This window comes from Furipterus horrens, unplaced genomic scaffold (assembly GCF_987537825.1).
Source record: "Furipterus horrens unplaced genomic scaffold, mFurHor1.1.pri manual_scaffold_5, whole genome shotgun sequence".
Taxonomy (NCBI): domain Eukaryota; kingdom Metazoa; phylum Chordata; class Mammalia; order Chiroptera; family Furipteridae; genus Furipterus; species Furipterus horrens.
The window spans coordinates 181,453,372-181,472,387 of NW_028327175.1; the positions used below are offsets into that span (position 1 = coordinate 181,453,372).

Below are 19,016 nucleotides of genomic sequence, written 5' to 3' on the forward strand. Positions count from 1 at the left end.
CAGCAACAGAAAGGAAGAAACAAACGCAGCATCCAGAAAGCCAGAGATGAGCTAGGCTGGAGGTCATTGGGAAGCCCCAAACAGCTGACTAGCTTTCTGAAGTTGAAGAACCAGGAGGGAGAATTCTGTCACTGACATAAAAGAAATCCTCAAAAGAAAGGATACACTGCAGTGACAATTTTAGAATTCAATAGTGCTCTATTTCAATACTTTAAAAAAAAAACTAAGTCTCTAAATAGGGCTGAGTTGGTATTTAACCCAATATTCCAAATAAAATTGCTATCATCTTTGACCGTAAGCAGTCCATACCCTTGCATTGCTATGTGTGGTCATAAAGCTTCATTTTACACTGCACAGGGTATCAGAGCAGAGCATAGGATAGAAGAAAGAGCTGTCAATGAAGAAGAAGAGCCAGGGGAAGCTTGAACTATGACAAGAAGATGCTATAGCGAGATGGGATGATCAAGGTCACACATGCCACCAAAGGTTTCTGAGCAAATTGACTTCTGGCCAGCCTCTTCGCAAGGAATCATACACACAGTTACCAATCAGAAATCTGAAGTGTAGGGTGGGGGAATGGGAAGCAGGTGATAAGAAATTCAGTTTCCACATTGGTTCAAAGGTTTTCTGGATTTTTCAGGCTCCTTGTGCTGGTGTGCATTTCTCTGACAGAATACAAAGTGTGAGGAAGAAAACAGCAAAGGGAGGAAAAACTTCCACAAACACAAAAGAACATACTTAGCTTTTCTTTTTATAGAAATTAGTGACATTTTTCCATGACGGAGTAGTCACCAGAGAGTACATGGAGTCAGAAAAGTTAGTGAGTAAAGACTGAAATTTCCCTCTCCTGAGTCTTCTCTCCCTATGTGTCTTGGAGGCCTGTTTGATGACACGAACAAGCATCTTGCTCCTGTTAGCACTACAAAGTCTCCAGATGCTGGAAAACAGACAGGCAAGATACTATCAGGCCTCTTACACCCTCAAATAAATTGTCAGCAAAGTTCCCACAGCAGCCCTAACAGGCCAGGCACGTGTGGGCCCTGCCTAGGGCTGCTGGAAACACAAACGAAGAAAGCTATCGCATGGGTGGGGGCCTATTTGACCCAAACGGGATGAGCTGAGTCCATAAAGCAGGGGTCACACTACTTATCAGGCTCATTCTGTTAGGTCTTGGCAGATGTCTGACTGCAGGCCAGGCGATTTGGCAATGATGCAACAAATAACACCCTTCTCTTGTCATCTTTCTACTGCTTACTGACCACATCACTCTCCAGAGAAGCAGTAAAAACACATTTTAATTATCAGCCTGATTGCTTATAAACAAGGTGGTGAAAAATTAACCTCCCTAAACAGAGAGCAAGTAAAAAGACGGAGATTTTAAAATAAAATATTGGGGTCAGAACTCAACCCACAAACTTGAGGAAATTCAGCTCAGGGAGGAAAAGCTGGCCAGGCCCTCTGTTTTTGAGTTCACGCCACATTTCAAGTGAGTGGCAAGCTTCCCAGCCACTGTCCACTCCTTTCCCAGGCCAGCTGGCAAGGACACAACCTGGCATGGCAAGCTGCATGCCAGAGGCACATAAGTGAGTCCTTTATTGTGTTGTTTCCCCCGCCCCCACCCAATGCTCTCGGCCAATCCCAAGACTGCGACCCTATCCACCCTCTCCCACCACACTCCCAGCAGACAGCAGGGAATAACAGTATGTAAGGGGGTGATCACCTCACCTTGGCCGTTCTGTCCCTGGAGCCACTCACGATGATGCCCCCTTTGCAGTCCACACAGTTCACCTCCTGTCCATGAGCTGAGTACTTGACAGTGAAGGAGCTATGAATCTTATGAATACCAATCTTCCCATCTCTAGGAGAGAAATAAAGAGCCCACCCCCAATAGCCAATTATTTTCTCTGTTAGAAGAGAAAAAGTCTACAGGAATAGCCCAAGCCTGGAATGACATCCAAATTTGGTGAGTTTTCAGGCAGTCCCGTCCAGTTAGGTTCTAAGCTTCTATACACGCTTACTTCTTCAGTACACTTGGGGTTGAACAGAGCTGAGAGACAGAACAAATTTCCCCCTTGGGAGTACCAACACCAGCTTCGCTTTTCATTAAAGGCTCCTCCTGTTTACCTTCCCCAGCTAACCCTGTTAAATGCCTTTGGTAAAGCTCTGTGCTTTGAATGGGAAACAAACAAAAAACCATTACTCCTTCTTCTAGTCTCCCTCCTCATCCCTTTGGAGTTAAGACAGAAAAGTCAGACACAGGCAGATGTTCCCTGAAGAATCCTAAGGAAGAGGGTGGAAGGAGAAACCTGTAGCACTTACCCTCCTGCGCTGATAATATGTGAGTTGGCCAACACAAAGTGGCAAACGTCCTCATCATGCCCAGCAAAGACTCCCAGGGGTCGACGATTCAAGCTGGCACCATCTGGGCGGAATTGATAGGCCAGGATGAAATTAGCTTGCGATATGTACAGAGAATTCCCCTCTAGCTGCATCCAGGGCATCTGACTGCAGAGATGAAAAACAAAATTTAAGGATCATCAAGATACAGAATGAAAACCTGACTTCAATCTTTGGAGAGGCTGACCAATCCCCAACTCAGCAAGGATGACCTGCAAGACTAAGTCTGTATGTATCTTGCTCTCCCCTCCTTCAAAGAGCTTTGTGATGACCTAATCATCTTTGGACTATCTAAAAAAGAGAGAATTATAAGACCAATAAAATAGTACTTTTAATCGGAGAATGCTTAAGACTTGAATTACTTGGTAGGCAGAGCTTAGAAAATGCAAAAACTGAGGGGTGGGGAGGGCAAAAAAGAAACCTTCCACCCTGATGAAGTAATTTTTTTTCATTCTGTATTCTTACTAATTTGAATCGTAAGTGCTAAGTTTCAAGGTTCCAAGACTCCCATATGTGCCACTTTCCCAATAGATTGGTTTGGGTACGATAGAGAAAAGAGAAAAGTGATCCCAGGGAAGCTCCATTCCCTTGTCCTACTAGAGCAAAGGGGCCATTTATAAATAAAAGGAATAAAGCCATTTAGGAAAGGATGCTAAAAGTGTACTGATTAGATACCTAGATCTTCACAGGGGATATCTACATTTCTCTATTAGAGGGTATAGGGTAAGGATGGCAATGGAAAAATACAGCCCCTGGGGCAATCACTATAGTTCAGGGGCTAAAGAAAAATAGCTCTCCTAGGTAGCTGATAACAGAAATCCACACACAGTTAAAGATTCCCCTTTACAATCTGGCAGGAGGAAGAAAGGTTGGAAGCCACAGATCAGTCCCATGGCACAGAGTGAGCATTGAGAAGAAAGAAGACTCTGCCAGACACCAAGCTCTCTGGTGGGGACTAAGCCCCTTTCCCAAGGTAGACATCCCAGCAGCCTGTCCAACTCTACGTAGGGATTCTGGGGCTACCAGGTCCCAAGCAAAGTACAGGGACAGCTGATTCATCCCCATTTCAGAGACACCAGCTCATACTGCCAAGCCTGTCTGAGCAAACTGGGCTGTGTTTCTTCCCCAGACTCCTTAATACAAGCGTCATGGGAATGTGGAAAAGTTCTGCAAATTGACTTGACGGGCCATTAAATGCAGCTTGGACTTTGTAGGAACTGAGTTTCTGCTCATGAGGTTTTTACAAGTGTGTGCATATATTATATGGAACATGTGTAGCGTGTGTATAGATGCCTACATTTTCACTCATTATGCACATTCCTCTTCAACATCCCCTTGCATGAGTTTGTGGCACACTCAAGTGGGCAGCAGCAGAGGGGTTTGGAACTCATGTTTAGAGTCATCTGGTAAGCAGCCATTGCCTAGGACAAGAAACCAGGTTCATGCCAGGTGAACAGTGGAGAATCCCAGGGCAGCCCGGTAACTGTTTTGTGTGTTTATTTGCCAGACTGCTTTAAACCAGCCAAAAAGAAAGTGTCAGGGACAAAACTTTGATAGAGAAATAAACTCTACTTTCTGGTATTAAAAGACAAAAGTGGGAAGTAAAAGGTAAAGTCATAAAAATCCACATTTCTCCATCTCCACTGCCCCATAATTCGCAGCCACTGATGTCAGTATAATAAAACCAACAGACAATGGACACAAGCAAGAGAGAAAGGGTCACCAGAAGAAGAAGCGTGCCTGTATCTATCAGTGCAGGTACAGGTTAACCAAGAATGAGGAATCGTGATGTTAATTATCCAACCAATCAACAAGGAGCATTTTTTCTGGTAGGGAGTCACATAATAACTGAAATAATTTAGCACTGATGAAGCATAAAATCTGTGGCATTAGCAGTGCCAAAGCCACTATCTAAATCTCCTGGCACTTTTCCGAAGCTCTGCCTCCTATAACATATATATCCAAACACTTAGAGTCTATTTTGCCTTTTAATAAAGTAGAGGACAGAACTATAGGAAGCCAGGAGTGAAGGTATAACTCCCTACGGTAGAAGAATTAAAGAAAAATAATTGTTAAACAAGATGGCATTGAAATATTGGCTTCATTTACCTTTTGATGAGCTACATTAACAGTGTGGTTACCTCTGAGTGGTAACTTATAAGTTAAGTTTTATTTTCTTCTTTAAATTTTTCTATTTTTCCAAGTTTCTAAATAAACACTTATTTTTATAATCATAAAAATATGAAATTCATTAAAATAAAATATGGTTTCTATACTCTTTTTTGATAAATGTGAAAAAAAGTTGTCCCTCTGATGCCCCCTTTATGGTATTTAAAGGATCACCAGGGCCATACCACCCAAGATAGGCTATTCACACTCTAGCTAGGACCAGATTTTTCACTTCCCAGCATGCTTTTCTGTCCCAGATAGCTTTTTAAAAGTCAAGAGGCTACTTACCTGCATCTCCACTTCAACAGAATTCCCTCTCGGCAGCGCCCCAACCTCCAGTTTTGAGACACCTTCACTCGTTCCTTCACTGGTACACTGGCCATCCTGTGTCCAGACAAACAGATAATCCAGTCATTACAGTTCATTGCCAACAAGAGAAAATTCCGTGGGCTTACAAGTCAGGACTCAGGGACATCCAGAATATATCTGGATATAACAGAAGGGGCTAGGAGACAAGAAAGGAAAACCTCCTCTCCCCATACTGGGATAACTAAGAAATCCAAGGAGAACACTCTTTCCTTTAAAGTGTCTATAGTAATGCCAAAGCAATCTAACAGAGAAAAGATGACAAACAGTGCTGGAACCACAGGCTGTCCATAACAAAAAAAAACTGATTTAGATTATCACCTCATAGCACAATAAATTCCCCCAAATGAGTGAATTTAAAAGTTTTATTAACTAAAAGTTAAAGTATTATTTAAATTTTAAATACTGCATAGAATAAAGAAGAGATTGAAATGAAAGCAACAGAGTGGGGAAAATTAACACTTAACATCATAAGTACAAGTTTTATACTTAAAAGTTTTAGGGGACTGATAAAAACCTATCACGGTAACACACCCTGTCTCCAATATCCTATCGTCCATATCCAACAGCAGATAAGAACAGGCACACAGTTTCCACATGAGAGAACACTGGGAAAACAGCCCATAACAATAGTTTACAGACATGCACATTAAAATAATTATTAAAGTACCACCTCACATCTAGTAAGTAGAAAAATCACACTAGCTTTGGTTTGATAGAAAAGTTTGGGTTTGGTTATACATTGCTAGCAGCATGCTGGTACAGCCTTTCAGAAAAGAATTCTGTTGAAAAAAGTTGTTAAATGACAGCTTTTGACCCAGCATTCCCACTTTGGGCACTATATCACAAAGAAATAATTCAAAAGAAAAAAACATTTTTTACAAAGATATATATTGCAGCTATATATTAGAGTTAAAATCTGGCAATAGCCCAAATGTCTGTCTGTGGGGGAGAATGGTATACTAATGCAAAGGAATATATTGCCAGTAGAAATGATAAATGTGAGGACTGCAAAATATTTTGGAAATGACTATAGCAAAGAATGGTAATTTAAAAACTAAGTCAAATTAGCCCTGGGCTGTGTGGCTCAGTTGGTTGGAGCGTCATCCTGTAATCAAAGGGTTGTGGGTTCAATTCCTGGTCAGGGCACATGCCTGGCTTGTGGGTTCAGTCCCTGGTCCTGCTCTGGTCTGGATGGGTATGGTACAGAACGTAACCAATCGATGCTTCTCTCTTGCATCAATGTTTCTCTCTCTCCCTTTCTCTCTCTCTAAAAGCAGCAATGAAAAAATGTCCTCACGTGAGGATAAAAAAATGTTTTTAATAAGTCAAATTTATAAAATAGAGGTGAGGATAGATGGTAGTTTCAGAAGTGAGCAATTTTAAAAAATATATCACACAGTTATGGAGAGTTAGGCCTTTCAATTTACGTTTAAACATAGATTAAATGAAGTTATGGGAAAAGCACAGAATGCAGATTTAGGGAACTAGGATCCAAACCTGGTTATCTAACTTTTCTAATTGTCAGTTTCTTCATCTATGAAATGAGGATAGTATTTCACCCAACTGTGGGGTTTTAGTGATGACAACTAAAACAAAGTACAGTATAAGTTATAAATCACTACAAAAAGGTTATTTTACAGAAATATAAATCTATATAGTGATTAATATCCATGAATAGTGTCATCTCTAAAGCTAATTCAATAATCATTTGTTTTTCTTCTAACTCAATTATAACTAGTAGAAACTGTACTTCTAATGTCAAACTTTGTCCCCTCCCAGGCTGAATGATTAGGATTTGGGTGTACACATGTTAAAGCTATAATACAATACTGAATTTGTCCATTGGGTGCATATGATCCCTGGATTCACATTACTAGGAAGCACCCTATACTACCAACTAGAGAACTGAGGACAGTAAAAGCCTGTCAACAGGATGGACCAAAAGAACTCATCTCTTAATGAAAATGATTAGACTACCTGTCAAATTCATTTGCATATCCTCCCAGATATAAAAGAAGAGATAGTTTGTAGCTAACCTCTCCTCTTCAGTCAGGTCTAAGTTCATAAGAGAAAATGAAACTGAAATTCAAACAAGGGGGTAAAGAATCAATATATTTCCTGAATTGGGATAAGGATAACACTTCTCTCATCTCCCTGGTCACTTAACTGCAATTTGGTGACACTTTACTAAGGGTCAAAGCACTGCCCTGAGGGCCTGATCAGCAGCAAGAAACTTTCAAAGTTGAACTTTAGAAGCTGCTGCTACCAAACAGCAGGTGCAAGCTTCCTCTCCCATAGTGAACACCATAATCAAAATACTGGCTCTGGTCCTTCAAATCAAATGTCAACTTTTTAAAACCATTCCATTGGCTTTCACTTCGCTAAAAGCAACTAACAAGCAGGCTTTTTCATCCCTTTTGTTTGTTCAATCATCCCTGATTGTTTCCTAACCAGTAGTCAAATCGTATTCATATTCTTATTGGCTTCAGTACCTGAAAAATCAGAAGGAATAAAAAAATCTTCTTTCTCTGAAAGCAGGTATCCCTCCTGCCATGGTCCAGTCAGAAGGGGTCAGTAAAACAAGGCAGCAGATGTGACTAAGATGACAGGAGCAGGAGCCCCTGGGAATTCAATAAGGACCCTTGTTCCCATCCTTGAAATGCTTTCTGGTTAGCTGTTTCTCCACCACGGTTACTGGTGTAGTGGGCGTACTCCCTCCAAAAACTAATGGTGCCCTGAAAACAAGCCTCTTACATGGCTGTTAGGCACGAGGGATCTCTAACCTGGCCTGTGGGCCCACTGGAACTTCCATTTTCCCAGCCCTCCTTCTCTTGCCTCAGGCTCATTTTTCCACTTGGGCCCCCACCTTCTCAGCTTTCCGGCACTTAGTCACCATTATAGTTTGACTGCATTCCTGGGCATATGACCTATTTTAAACAAAAACAATACAACATGCACCCACAGTAAGGTATCGGGCCCCTTAAAACCTCGGCAACAAGTAAGTCCAGCGGGACAGAAATTAATCTAGGCAGTTATCTAGAGTCCCCTTTCATTTCACCTCTCCTCTCCGCACCCCAAACCAAAAGCAAATAAATAAACCTAGTCAGAAGAAAAATGGCTTAGGGGTGAGGGAAGGGGAGGTGTGGGTATATCATAGAGGTCTTAAACCTGAGTCCCTACGATCAGAAAACTCCTGGGACACAAATCAACTTCCCTCCCTGCTCCATCTTGTAGTTTGAGTCCCCTTGATGCCACCCAAGCTGCCTACCTCCATGACTGGCACGACTACCATAAGCATAACTTCCTACTGACTTGGCAATTCAGAAAAGGAAGGTATCTGTCCACAAGTGACAATCAAGGCCATGACAAGGAGCACTGGGCTAAGGAGGGGAACAGGGTTATGCAAAATGATGCTTGGGGGCTTGGAATTTTTAATGAATACTGTCTCTGAATTTCTTTGATCTCCTTGCTCTCCAGAAAGCAAATTTCCTCACATAGTGCCTGTACCCACTAGAGCTCTTCTACTAAAACTAAGAATTTGGCTTTAGGTACAAGCATTTAAACAGCCTAAGACAAAAAACTTCTATCTCTTTGTTTATACTTGGCATTAGACTAAATCCTCCAATGGCCGTCAGCAGCAGAGGTCCATAATTAAGGTTAAAAAAAAAAAATCATTATATTGTGTTAAATTGCTTACCCTTTTGGCCAGGGAACAGGGCATAACACCAACATGCAGGGTGAAATGAGATTATAGGGAACATGTCAGCATGAGGACAGAACCATGCACAAGGAGAACGTGGAGCAGACTCATATCTCCTTTGAAAGGCCTCCAATGACAGCTCACCTTATTCACTCAACTTCACTTCCCATGGCTCCACACTATGCAACTGAACTCCAGCCAAACCCATCTCTTCCGCATTTATAACTGTACTCATACCTTCTCCCATGTTGCAGCCCCAACCTACTTAGTCCTTGACAGATGCTTCCTTCCCTCTTCTGGGCACTAGTCAAATTCACCCATTCTTCAAGATCCAGCTTAAGCCTCTACTTCCCTGATTCCTCCAAACATTCCTCGCCTTCTCATGTGAACCTGTAGACTGAACCTATTATAAACCTAGGCTTGTTAGCTTTTCACAGCTGTGTGTCTTGTTTGTCCAATACAGTCATAAATTCCACAGGATCAAGTCCTTAAACCTCTTAGTACTTCTGAAAGTGGATCTCAATCAGCGGTATAACAGGAACCCTGAATAAGTATGCCATCAAATTTTAAACGATTTATAGAATTTATTTTCATTCAACTAAAGAGTCCCACTTTTATAAAGCTTTCTGTCAGACATATCACTGAGCCACAATTTGACTCACAACACAGTTGCTACAAATAAGAGGAAGGTTGCATGTTCAGAGGAATAGATATAAACTTTATCTCAAAGTAGATTATAAGAGAACAAGGTCAGGGCAGTAATAGTTCTACTCAAACAGGAACATACCAGACAGTGAACACATAAATAGACAAGTTTTTCAACTTTTTGAAACTTGCTTAAAAAAAAAAAGACATTTAGGTTTTAATTCTTTAATATCCTATCAAAAATTCTAACATCACCCAAAAGTATGTCTTAGACACAAAAAGTGAGAACCATGGTCCTAGCATAGCAGGTCTTTTGATAGAAACTGCCTAAACAAGTTCTTAAAAGTACAGCTCTCCCTTTAGCAAGTCACACTTTCAACAATGTCTGTAGATTTTCAGGAGCCTGGACCTTCAATCTCCAAAGGCCCTTCCTAAAAACGTATAATACAGCATATCTTCATGAATTCAACCAAGGCTTCCACATTCTTATGCTAGAGAAGCTCCAGGGAAGGAATCTGAGCAGATCAAGTAACCTGATGTGGCACCCACATGTCAAAGCTTTCCAAAGCAGTTTTGGAAGAACTGGGCATAACCCTGATTCCTTACGCGGTTTAGGATTTACGGTCACATTCACATTCATATTCATTTCCTCCTGCTATTGGTCCAGTTCTGTATTTGCAGGGCACTTGACCAGTGTGCATGTTCTGCAAGATGTCAAGAGATACTAAACAGTGAAAAAAAGAATTTTATTATCGAAACCTTTTGGGAAGTGCTGGATGAAACAAAATTAAACGGGCCTATCACAGGACATCTCAATGCCTTCAGTTTACCAATGGGCATTGTGAATTCCCAAGAGAGGGGATGTGGAGCACAGCATTTCCCACACTCGTTTGATCACAGAATCAGTTTTCAAAAATCCCACAGTACAGGCTGATCTAGCACTTTCTGAGAATAAACAACAGCAAGAAAGATACCACTGTTTTCTGAAAACAGGCCGTCCTCTAATTGAGTCATGAATTGGTACCTAACACTCAGAGGTGGACCTTGTTTCTCATACCTTCAAAATGACTTTTCCATAGGCTCCCCATCTGAAATGTGAGGAACACACTATTCTGCTTCTCTGGGTTATTTCACAGTTTTTAATCTTATAACTGTGTTTCATATTAATCACCAAAGCAGATTCTCGGTCCTGGTGGCCAAGTTTCGAAAGCCCTGGTGCCCTTCCAGCCTGGATGAAGGGATGGAGAGAACATGAACCAGACGCCACCCAGAAAGTTTTACATCTCCAATTTCTAGGTCATTACGATAAAGTCAAACTGCAGCCAAGATAAGTGATGAATGAGAGGTTCTCCTTTAGTAACTCACTCCTAGAGGAAGGCCTCTCTTAAGCACGCACCACCTGTATCTGAATCTTAACTTGCCTTTTCAATATGGACTTTCTAAAGGAAAATTCAGAGAAACATAGGCACTACAGGGAGGAAAGAAAATGAAGTACCAGAAGAACCCATTACAGATCTAGTCAGCAGGGGAAATATCACTCCTTTCAGTGAAACAGCTTTCCAGGAAAATATCTCAACGTATTTACTATAAAACAATTTAATTTCCCTGTCCCATCACCTGCCACCCCACCATCCCCATCCTCCCCAAAAAAGCCCACAGATTGTGGATTTCCTCTCATTCTTGGCAGAGTTACCAGAAGAAATATAATACCCCCTTTGGACTGCTCCCAACAGCTGCTGAACAAGAGGGGGAGCTGGGGGTAACCTTCCAAAGCTGCCTCTAAAAATGACCATTCTCCCTGCCAAACCATGCAGCCAGTAAACATAGGTTTTCTTTCTCTACTACTTAAAATAAGGGAGACCCCAAAAGCAAAAGTGTGCCCTAGTCCAAAATACTTGCCCCCAATCCATTTAAATAATCCTCTTCTCCTTCACCAAACTAGTACTTGTGTATCTGTTTGTTTAACCTACCCATTTGCAAGGTAGGGTTCTTAAAAAAACTTCTATTCAGTGTAATTTCCTTATCACTATCCACCTCCCCAATACCTCCTATAGACACACACACACACACATACACATACAAACACACAAATCTCTTTTCAGGTTAAGAGCCTTGAAAAACAAGTCTAGGAACAAATTTAGCAACGGCTACACCGCACCCTAGCCCTTTCCCCTTTTCCCAACATCATCACACACCAAATGCGCTTTTCTGTCTAGAAAAGCCCCATCACCAGGCAGCAGAGAGACTTCCAGTTAGCCGTCAGCCTCTCAGCTGAGACCACCAACAAAGAAGTTCACAAATGTCAACTAGGGGCAGAAGCAGTATCTCTCTTTGCTGAGGAGAAACTGGACAGAGCCTTCAGCATCATTCCCCAAAGGTGACAGCCGTGGTTGAGTGAAGACCGTGAAAACTGTACAAGAGCTGAGGGAGAAAATATAATGTAAGGAATGATTTGGAATCAGGGGCAGGAGAAGGCGGAGGGATGAACTGGTTGACCCCAAATGTCTTTTCCATCTCTAACTCCTATGATTCTTTGACCTCCAATTTTGTGCTGCGGACAAGGAATGGAAAGTCAACAGACGTGGTGATGTTTTGAAAGAGCCTGGCAGTCTGCTCTTGTCATTTAGTGGCCTTTGCATGTATTTTTTAAGGTGTCTCCAAGCCCTGTCTTCATTTCACAGTTGTCACCTTTCTCAGCAATTTGAGCTCATGTCAAATACCAAAAAGAAGGAGAAGAAGAAAGAATGTACTGGCGATTAACTATGGGCTAAAGAGGGGCAGGCACGGGGGCCCATTGGGTGGCCCAGACTCCCAGGGAGGGCAATGGGGACAGTTTGGATATGATGAACTGACTAAAAGTTGAGACAAGGCGGCTAACCTCTAACAAGAGATAAATTCTTTCCCCAGACAGCCTCATGCTCAGTTTTAGACACAGTTCAAGCATATACACGATTTAGGATTCATAAATGGATCCTTAATAAGCCCAACCATCTTGCTTCTATGAATTACAACTGAAGTTCATCTGAATCCTGGTCATACCTGAACAAGACTGCTGAATAGAAAGAATAAACCAAATCTTTGGATTTGGTTGACACACCCGAGGTAAATTCTGGAGCTTAGCAAAAATCTCTTTCTAGGAATGAGAGGCGGGGAGGTATGCCAATTTCCACTGAAATTTCAAAATTCAACTTTCTCATTTTTTTCAAGCAGTTTATCTCATCTTAAATTTTCAAAACTTATAGGAGCCTGGCATCAAGAAGAGTCTACCAGAACATCTCCCTGTTCCATGGTTATGAGTCAGGACCAGAAACTAATCCAATGCCAGAGTCACCCCAGTTAAGGTTAAGTTGTCACACGAAGGTAATTCTTTTCCATGTCAAACACTCAAAAATAGTTGTTGTTTTTTTTAAATCTGCATGTTCTTCAGTAACCTCACTATCAGTTTGATTTCAGCAGCTCAAGCACAACTTTTACCACAGGTGAAGGTATTAGACACAGAAAATTGGAAGTACAGAGTACTGAAATACTTTCAGAGATCTCATTTCAGTAAGAATTACTCATCTTGCAGATTGTGAGGACTTTGGGTTTCTCCATGTTTCTGCCCTGAAAACTAGCAAATGCATCTCCTACTCTTCAAATTTTACAGGACTCGGAAAGTATATAAGCAGCTTCTATATTCTCACCATCTTGGAGGAAAAGGCCTCTTCCATTCTTCCAGTTTGCAGTGGGAGGTACTGACTGCACTAGACCATTTCCTGCTTCCACAGGTGTATTGGTTTTATTTATTTTAAGCATGTAAACTGAACTCAACTTCCATTACCTCACAGAACCATTAAAAATAAGGCCTTTCCAAAACGACTGAAGATAAATAACATCCATATATGAAACCCTGCAGTGCACTGGAGAACAAGTGCGTGCCTCTTCCTCCCTAGGTAAGGCAGAAAGGGGAAGGAGAAAGCCTCAGGTACTTTAAGTTGATAATTGTTTTCCGAAAATCACTGTTTAGGTCTTAAATGTAACCAGTAAGCGTAGCCTTCTCTGTTCAGAGCCAGGAAAGGAAACTTTATGCTTTCTGCCCCCCACCCCCCAAGAAAAAAAAAATGCTCTTAGGCCCAATCATTTTAAAACAAACAAACACACTCGGCTTATCTGTGTCCATCTCACCACTCTGGACGTTAATCATCACTGAAATAGATACCCCAGTTCCTCAGCCTCAAAGTGCTCCAAGCCTCCAAGACCCTGTCTGAGGAATGAATGTACATGCCAGGGCAAACACCCCAGAGCCTGACTCCCTAAACACCTATTGTGAGTTCTAGGCAAATCTATCACAGGCCAATGCAAGAGCACCCATGTATTGCTCAAAGGAGATTTAAAATAAAATTCAAGTTTGAAAACATGTAGGACTTAATTTGGAAGGAAGAGGATTAAGTAAGCTTTCTTTAACATAAGACTGGCAGAAGTATTTTTATTTTTAAAAAATATTTTATTTGTTTTCAGAGAGAGGGGAAGGGAGAGAGAAAGAGAGAAACATCGATGAGGGAGAGAAAAATGGATTGGCTGCCTCTCACGTACCCCCAACTGGGAACCTGGCCCACAACCCAGGCATGTGCCCTGACTGGGAATCGAACCAGCAACCTATTGGTTCACAGGCCGGTCTTCAATTCATTGACGCACACCAGCCAGGGCTGGCAGAAGTATTTTTTAAAAAACAGATTTACATACATGGATATACTTCTTTCTTTCCATTCTTTGCTCTTGTTAATTTTCAGTATCAGAATATTTGAAGGTAGCACCTTTGCTCTTCCGCCTATCATACTACCTGCAGTTAGCCTACATTATAAACTGGCAGTCAAATTTCACTGTTTTGTTTTTGAAGACTGAACTAGGTTAGTTTCCCCTCTACTCTAGGAAAAACTTAAATGATTGCTATATGAAACATTTCCTTGATTTTTATATTACAGATCTTTCCATTCCCCCAGGTTTTTATAAAACCTTCAAACAGAACCGATTTTAAACCAGATGACTGACTCAAACTGTCCCTGTGTCTGCTTTTTTTTTTTTTAAAAGAAAAAACCCTCAGGATACCTACCAGTGTTCACTGTTTGAGCAAGAGGCCTAAAGGGAAGCAAATTATTTGTTTGTGGTTTTAAAGTGACCAAAATGCCTTCAAGCACAAGTATAAGACCATTAACAAATCACAAGGAACCAAAGCAGTTCATCTTACTCAACAAAGCTATGATCAGTTAGGAACAGCCAAACTGAATGGGACTTGCCCTAGGCCGGAAGGTCAGTAAACCTTAGCAGTTTGTGTTTCTGAGAATCAAGAGGCTCTCCGGCAGGGAGTGCAGACCCTAAGCTCACAGGTTCTACTGTCATGTTTCCAAAAACATTTAGGACAGGTGAGAGAAACTAAGCCGTGTGTGTGTTTTCCCTCACCTCCTGTCTTTAGGCAGCATCTCCAAATCAAACCATCTCCACTTTTGCTATATACAGACCAACTAGAGGGGAAGCCAAGCAATTCAGAAGTTCCATTTTACAACAACTTATTGAGTGCCTACTATGCGCTGGGGACTATGCCAGCACTTACACATTGAAGCCTCATTTTACAAGATATGTTATTCCCATTCTTTATAGATGATAAAACTCTGGTACAGTGAGGTTGTGATAAACCTCACTTCTGATAAAATGAAGTTTTGTGTTGTACTTATAAAAACTTATCCCACTATCCAGTCTGCAATTAATTAGCCCAAAACATGAACTAGCAGCCATACTCCCACTGAAATTTGGGCCCTGGCACCCTGATGCCATAAGAGGAATGGGGTGTATACCATCTCCCTCCAGGCATGACAAACAACCACCTCTCTTGGTGGCTTATCACGTCTCTGCAGCTGTCCAGAAACAGACCACACTAGTAAACACTGTCTCCACCTGCTCTAACACACATAACTTCTCCCCTCAACTCAGAAAACACAAACAGTGACCTTGCTCTTTATCAAGTACTGTGATAAAACAACTTCCCTAGAAATTTGGAGATGCCTCATCCTAGGAGACAGGCAAAAAAGCAAAACACACATGGCTAATAAATAATAAAGCCATATCACTTTGCAGTCTCAAAGCACTATAAATAAGTTTATACTATACCCATAAACTCATTTTTATTTTATTGCTATTACTACTTATAGAACACACATTCATTTCCATTAGCTCTCTAGAGCACTTGAAAAGAAAAGAAAAATAAGCATCAATTCTTTCACTCATCCATTCAATCTCTAAAAGGAGGAAGAGAAAGTCAAACTATGCCTTGACTGGCTTGGATTCCAGTCAATTTAGCCACCTTCTCTTATACATTCTCTAAAAGTTTTTCCTATGAGAAATAAAGGTAACAAGATTACATCCCAAAAACATCCCAGAGAATCATTGTCATCAATAAGAAAATTGTATGACAATTAATAAAAGTTAAACAAAATGATCAGGATCAAAATTTACAAAAAATTAATCTTGTACATCAATAATATCCAAATGGAAAACATACTAAAAAAGAGCCTGCATTCATAATAAAAACAAAATGCATAACATATTTAGCAATAAGTAAAACAACAGGTGTGTGGGAACTTTATATTGAAAACCACAAAAACTTTTGAAAAGGCACAGAATTTATTCTTGCTTGGGTGTCTGTGTGGAAGTAGAGATGTCTTTCTCTCTCTCTCTCTCTCTCACACACACACACACAAATCCAACAAGGATAATGGAACCCTAACAGATATTAGACCCTATCAAAAAACAGCATTTAAAGTAGTATGGAAATGCAAAAATATATCAGTGGAACAAAATAGACTTCATTAATAGTTGACAAAATAAGCTTACTAAAACAAAGGGAAAGATAGGAATTACTTAACAAAAGGTATAGTGATAACCAGGTAACCATTTAGAAAATAAGAGTTGAATTCACCCTTTGCACATATAAGTGATATTGACTGAAGTGTTAACTAGTCTAAAAAGTCAAAATATAAGAAAATCAGTACCTATTCAAACAGAAGATTTTTCAGGTCTTTGGGGGGTTATAAATTTCTCAGATTTGGGGAAAAAAATAAATCACAAAAGACCAACAGATTCTGACATACAAGAGTAGACAAAAGTAGGTTTACAGTTGTGAGTAGGCAAACCACAGTTTATTCTTGTATTACTATTAATTATTGTATTATTTTCCATACAACAACTGTAAACCTAATTTTCCCCACCCCTGTATTTAAGTGTAAAACTTCCATATACTAAAAACAGTAAAGTAAAAAAAACTAGGGAAAAAATATTTGCATCAAAGATGACAAATGATAGCCTAATAACTACAGCCTAATATCTATAACCCACAAGGATTCCAAATTTACAAGAAAAACATCAAGACTTCAAATAATAAATGGGCAAAGACTCAGAACAGACAATCTCACAGATGAAACAAACATATGGGAAAATATTTATCCTGATCAGTGGTAAAAGAAATGCAAAATAACAAAACTTTGCGATACCATTATATGCCTCAAAATAGCAAAGATTTTTAAAATTTTCACATTCATTGCTGGTGCCACAGTGACTTGGTATACCTTTCCAATCCATAACCTTTGACCCAATAATGCCAATCTTGAGAATTTATCCTAAGTAACTAATTCAAAAAGAGATATGTATTAGATGGTATGTGGCTTATATTTCAATAAAGCTGCTACCAGAAGTACATTATTCATTTATCTATAATAGCAAAAATATGGACATAACATAAACATAATCTCATGGTACAGCCCACAAACACTATGTACCTATTCTGTTAGGATCAGTAAGATAGCAACGAAGAAGTGTGTAACTGAAAAGTAATTTTAAAAAATCAATAGTTGTCTAGAGGTGATGGCATTATAGCTTTTTATGTCTTAAAATGACTTTTTAAAATGTTGTTATACTATACTTGAACTACCTTTTTAAAACCCAAACTGGATGGAGTTGAGTGCAATCTGAAAGCTTTCACTCCCCCAATTTCATACATATTTTCCCTTCTGTTTAATAGCTTAAGTAATTCAGGAAAGTTGTTCATTCACAGATCTCAAATCCTACTAAGAACAAGCCAAATTGCAATACCATGCCCTTACATGCAGCCTAAATCTAACCCAACGTCGTGCCATAAGCAGGCACCCTTTTGTGGGTCGTTCTGCCTGGATCAAGTCATAAAATAGCGTTGACACTTGGACCAAGGGCCTTCGCTTCAGGTCTGAGCCCTGTTCTCCACATTGGACTTGATCTGAGCCCTGGAGCCTAACACCCTTTAGAAGAGGGTGAAAGGATGAACGTCCACAGAACGTTCTAAGAGACCACACAGTGAACCCAAGCCCTAGACCCGGACCGGAAGGAGGCCTCCGAAGACCAGCCAGGCTCTCTGGGGCTGAGGAACGCAGCGAGTCAAGGTCTGTGAGAAAGACACAATTAAAAGCTGAAGGGAATGCTTAAGATGGCTAATTGTGAGGAGCCGCCCACGGGGAGGGCGCACACTGAGGGATGTTCTTGGCAGGCCCCCTCGGGTGGGGACCTCCGAGAAGAGAAGGGTGCTCGGGTAGGGGTCTCGGTGGAGGCTGGGGCAGTGCCACGGAATTCGGGGTGCGACACGGCCCCAGGCTGACCAGGCCGCGGCGCCCCGCCCTTTCCCGGGACGCGGGCCGACCCCGGGGCGGGTAAGCGGGCGGGCGAGCGGGCGCTTACAGGTCGGTGCCGAGCCGCGTGAAGCCGGAGTTGAGCGAGGCCCGGGCTATCCGGCGCCAGAGCAGGTCGCAGCTGGTGAAGCGCCGCAGCCAGCGGCACACCTGAGCCAGGCGGCCGAGGGCCCGCATGTCCAGGTAGGAACAGATGAGCAGCAGCAGCTCCTCTGGCAGGCGCCAGAGCGCGGACCCCGCAGCTGGGCGGCCCGCCGGCTCCCGAGCGGCCGCCTCCTCCTCGGCCTCCGCTGCCACGGCCGCCCCCGCCCCTGCTCCCGCGAGGCGGCCCCAAGCCTCACCCCCTCGTTCCTGTTCTCTGCCCGGCCTTGCGTCCTCCCGCCGCCCAGTCCTGGCCCTCCATTCCTGGTTGCCCTCGTCTCTACCTTTGGCCTCCTTCCCTGCCCCTGCGCTCTCCTCATCTCCCCTTACGATCCTTCTCGCCCCTTCCTCCACGCTTCCGCCTCCCTCTCCTTCCTCCCCCGGACCTGCCCCCGCTCCCGCCTCGGCTCCCAACCCTGCTGCCTCCTTCGCCTTTGGCGGCTCCGGCTTCCCTACCGCCCCGCTTCCTCTTCCGCCTTGCCTCGCTCCTGCTTTTCCCTTCCCGTTCTTCCGCTTTCTCCGCGCGACCCTCCCTTCCTGCAGTTTCCTCTCCTCCCCGCTCTCGCCCTTGCCCGGCCCGCCGTTCCCGGGGGGCCCCAAGCGGCCCTGGCTGCTCATGAGCGGCCGCAGGGCCGGCCGACGCACAGGCGAGCCCGAGCCCCCGCCACAGCCGCCGCTGCCCCGGGAGGAGGCGACACCATGTCGGACCGGGTCACATGGGGCGGAGCGGGCCGACACCTGGACCCGCCCCTCACATCCTTGGCCGCGGAGCGGCTTCGGGGTTCTGGCCGGAGAGCGGACCCCCTTCCCGATCCCCGAGCCACCTGGAGCGTTTGGTGCAAGCACATGCATTCATTGGTCTAGCACGTGAGGAGGCCGGCTGAGGGCCTGGCCAAAGACCGCACACTAAA

At 42.6% G+C, this 19,016-nt stretch overlaps 1 protein-coding gene across 4 annotated transcripts in view; it reads right to left on the minus strand.

Moving 5' to 3' along the window:
- FBXW4 (F-box and WD repeat domain containing 4) overlaps positions 1-18,936 on the minus strand; it is a 75,662-nt gene extending 56,726 nt beyond the window's left edge. For 2 of the 4 annotated variants that reach the window (XM_090278449.1, XM_090278447.1), the window contains exons 1-4: positions 18,014-18,926; positions 4,855-4,950; positions 2,320-2,505; positions 1,726-1,858 (exon numbers count right to left, since the gene is read on the minus strand). In XM_090278449.1, the coding sequence (XP_090134575.1) occupies positions 1,726-1,858; positions 2,320-2,505; positions 4,855-4,950; positions 18,014-18,723 (1,125 nt within the window). In that variant the 5' untranslated portion in view covers positions 18,724-18,926. Of the gene's footprint in view, positions 1-1,725; positions 1,859-2,319; positions 2,506-4,854; positions 4,951-18,013 lie in introns of all 4 variants that reach the window. The other 2 variants (XM_090278448.1, XM_090278451.1) reach the window with 2 other exon arrangements.
- Between the last annotated feature and the right edge of the window lie 80 nt (positions 18,937-19,016).